Here is a 3286-nt window from a genome sequence, read left to right as displayed (position 1 = left end):
GGGCGGCGGCGGTTCCCAGGGCGGCCCCGGGCCCTGCGCTCCGGGCGGCGGTGCCACCGCTCCCCCGCGCCCCGCCCCGCCGGCCTTTGGACCCGGGGCACAGCACCCCCAGCTCCGTGGGGCGGCGGGGAGCGGGAGGCGAGCGGCGGCCGGCACTGGGGGCGGAGGAGCAGGTAAGGGCCGCCGTCCCAGCGCTGGGTGGGGAAACTGAGGCAGGGGCGGACCGTGAGCACGCCTGGCGCGAGCGAACGGCCCCGCGCACCCAGCCCGGGGCCGGCTCCCCGCCGGTGCCCCCCAAAAAGAACGTGATGCCAGTGTAACCCCCTCCTTCCCCATGCCAGTACCCCAACACCACAGCCTGCCTGCCTTCCTGCCACTGCCGGGCCTCGACGCCGGGACGCCGGCATCCCACCGGGGCCGACCTTTCTGCTAGGCTGCAGCGGGCCCGTTTCCACCTCTCAACGCCTCCTAACTGCTCTCCCGACCGCCCAGGCATGGCCACCCCACAGCTCACAGAGAGCACCATCACGGTAGAAGGCCAAACCCTCTTCTACCGCCAAGCCCAGCCAGCTCAGCAGGCACCAAAGCTGACGGTGCTGCTGCTGCACGGCATTCGCTTCTCCTCCGACACCTGGCTTCAGCTGCAGACGCTTGCCACACTGGCCGAAAATGGCTATCGGGCTGTGGCTATCGATCTGCCGGGTAAGGGGTGGTGGTGAGCACAGCCCGGGAGCAAGGTGGGGGCCGGGGGGAGCCGATACAGCTGCTCACGTTCATGGTGCTGGGATGGCAACTCTGGCATCGTGCTGTGCCGGCTTCTCCCGGTTGTGAGGCGGCAGAGAGTGTGACAGGGCAACTTCTGTCTCCCATGGCTCAGGGCTGGGGCGCTCGAAGGATGCTGTGGCCCCAGCACCCGTGGGCCAGCCAGCGCCGGGGGCTTTCCTGAAAGCAGTTTCGGAGGCTCTGTGCCTGGGTCCGGCTGTGGTGATCAGCCCATCGCTCAGCGGCATGTACTCCCTGCCCTTCCTCTTCCAGCACAACCACCTGCTCAAGGCGTATGTGCCCGTGGCGCCCATCTGCACCGAGAAATTCACAGCGGAGCAGTATGCCCAGATCAAAGTATGGCCTGGAGGGAGATCAAGGGAGGTTGGGGAACTGGGAGGGGATGGTGAGGAGGGAACCCTGGCACTGAGGTTGGGCAAGGGAAAAACCAAACAGGCCAGAAACCCCGTTGCCACTGGAAAAGGGGAACATGATGGTGAAGGAACGTGACAGTGGGGTAGCAGGAGGGAAAGTGGGGATGTTAGGAGACCCAGGAGTCTGAGCCTCATTTTCCCCTTGTCATGGTGGGTGGGGGAGAAGGGCAAGTGTCTCCCCTCCATATCCTGGTCCCAGGGTGTCCCTGGCCAGGAGAAGCAGGTACCTGGTTGCCATTGGTGGGCTCAGGGTGTGTTCCCCCTCTGCAGACCCCCACGCTGATTGTGTATGGGGACCAGGATGTAGAGCTGGGGCAAGTCAGCCTGAACAACCTGCGGCACCTCCCCGAGCACCGGGTGCTGGTGCTGCAGGGCGCCAGACACGCCTGCTACCTGGACAAGCCCAACGAGTGGCACTGCGGGCTCCTGGCCTTCCTGCAGCAGCTGGAGTGAGCGGGAGGGGCTGTGTGGAGGGACCCACGGGGCAGGGGGACATGGCCAGCCCACCCACCCCTCTGCCTGTACACACACCCTTGCACCAACCCAGCTGCTCGCCTGGCATCCCCACCCAGCCCTGCTGTGCCATGCCGAGCTCATGCCGGCATCACCGCCTCCCTTGGGACCAAATAAAACCCCAAGCTCTGCCACTGCTTTCCTGCCACCTTCCTCCTGCTTCTTTCCACCCTTCCTGCCTCCTTCCCTGATCCCCACCTCCTCCATGGCTGCCAACCCACATACGTTTTGAGGGGTGACAGCAGGGGAGGTGCAGCCACCGAGGGATGGGACATTTGGGGAGCGTTGCCCTGTGGGTGGGCGAGCGCCAGCTGCGAGGCTGCTGGAGCCCTCCCATCACTTCTGGCAGGAGCCCTGGGAGCCTTGGAGGGTGCCCGGGGAGCCCTGAGGCTATGTTCAGGAGCAGGTAGGTCCCCCAGGGTGGTGGCACCCATGACCCCAGCCTGCCGGCCACCTCTTCATCCTCCTCTTCCTCCTCCCACCCCTCCTGGTGTGCACCCAAGCCCAGGGTAATCCACAGGGGCTTAAAAGGGAACCGACAGCCCTGTCAGGCTCCTGCCTGCGACGGCAGCAGCCCAGCGCCCCAGGGAGGCGGGGGGGATTTACCGAATGAGTGGCTGCCATGAACAGATGGGGGGGCGGGCAGGGAGGCCTGACATACGTCTGGCTGGACAGACGGGGGGACAAACCCCCTGCCTGCCACCTGCCTCCCCCCCTCCTTTGGAGCTGCTGCACTGGGCACTCGGGGGCACAGATGGAGCCGGCAGCGGGGTGCCCCCCAATGCCCCCCCTTCCCCAAGCCTGCCTGGGCTTTAGCTGCTTACGCCAGGGCCCAGGAGGATTTAGTGGGGGAGGTAACGGGGGGGGGGTCACTTGCCTGTGGGTGCAGGATGCCCATGTGGGGGGCCATGGGGCAGTGCTAGGGGTGCAGGACCTGGTCCCTGCCCTGACAGTAAGGCAGGATGCCTGTCTGCAGCATCCCTTGCCCCCCACCTGGTTCAGGCCCCCTGTTGCAGCCCTGGCCCCCCCCCATACTGGGGTGCCTCCTGCCTCCCCAGCCCTCCAAGCACTCCCCCCTAGCAGCACCCCTGGGTGCCAGCGGGCCCTGGGGTGCCAGCCGCCCCGTCCCTGCCCGCTCTGGTGTCCTTGAGCCCTCGAGCCCTGCCAGCTGATCGGCTTCCAGGAAAAAAAAAAAAAAAAAAAAAAACCGCAATTACAAAGAGGGGCGATGTGCTAGCCAAAGGGGGGGGGGGGGGGGGGGCCAGGAATGTCCCCAGCGGTGGCAGATGGCCTTACCCAGGGTGCATTGTTCCTTTTAGTGTCTCTTATCCGCTGTAATAGGATCCCGGAGGGAGGGATGTGGGAGAGGGGAAGAGCGAGGGGGGCCCCGGCGTGGACCGGGGTGGGGGCCGGGGCTGCCAGCCTGGCCCTGGCCTGTCAAGTGGCTCATTGTTCCTGCCCCGGGTGTCACTGGGCGCCGCCGGGGACAATGTGGCACTGAGCGGGGTGGCCGGCGGCAGAGGGACGAGGCGCACCGAAAGGTCCCCGCCGGGCCACGTTCCCGCGGGGGCCGGGGG

The 3286-nt window shown here is 66.6% G+C and overlaps 1 protein-coding gene across 2 annotated transcripts in view; it reads left to right on the top strand.

Moving 5' to 3' along the window:
* Nucleotides 1–156: 156 nt before the first annotated feature.
* Nucleotides 157–3286, top strand: part of LOC104835119 (poly(rC)-binding protein 4-like) — an 8866-nt gene continuing 5736 nt past the window's right edge. Inside the window, exons 1-4 of one of the 2 annotated variants that reach the window (XM_010572950.1) lie at nucleotides 157–173; nucleotides 342–702; nucleotides 878–1119; nucleotides 1467–1665. In XM_010572950.1, the coding sequence (XP_010571252.1) occupies nucleotides 495–702; nucleotides 878–1119; nucleotides 1467–1649 (633 nt within the window). In that variant the 5' untranslated portion in view covers nucleotides 157–173; nucleotides 342–494 and the 3' untranslated portion in view covers nucleotides 1650–1665. Of the gene's footprint in view, nucleotides 174–341; nucleotides 703–877; nucleotides 1120–1466; nucleotides 1666–3286 lie in introns of those variants that run through there. The other variant, XM_010572941.1, reaches the window with a different exon arrangement.

Source organism: Haliaeetus leucocephalus, unplaced genomic scaffold (genome assembly GCF_000737465.1).
Source record: "Haliaeetus leucocephalus isolate CR32 unplaced genomic scaffold, Haliaeetus_leucocephalus-4.0 Scaffold2, whole genome shotgun sequence".
Classification (NCBI taxonomy): Eukaryota; Metazoa; Chordata; class Aves; order Accipitriformes; family Accipitridae; genus Haliaeetus; species Haliaeetus leucocephalus.
The sequence above is the reverse complement of the archived record's forward strand: the minus strand, read 5'-3'. Positions and strand labels throughout refer to the sequence as shown.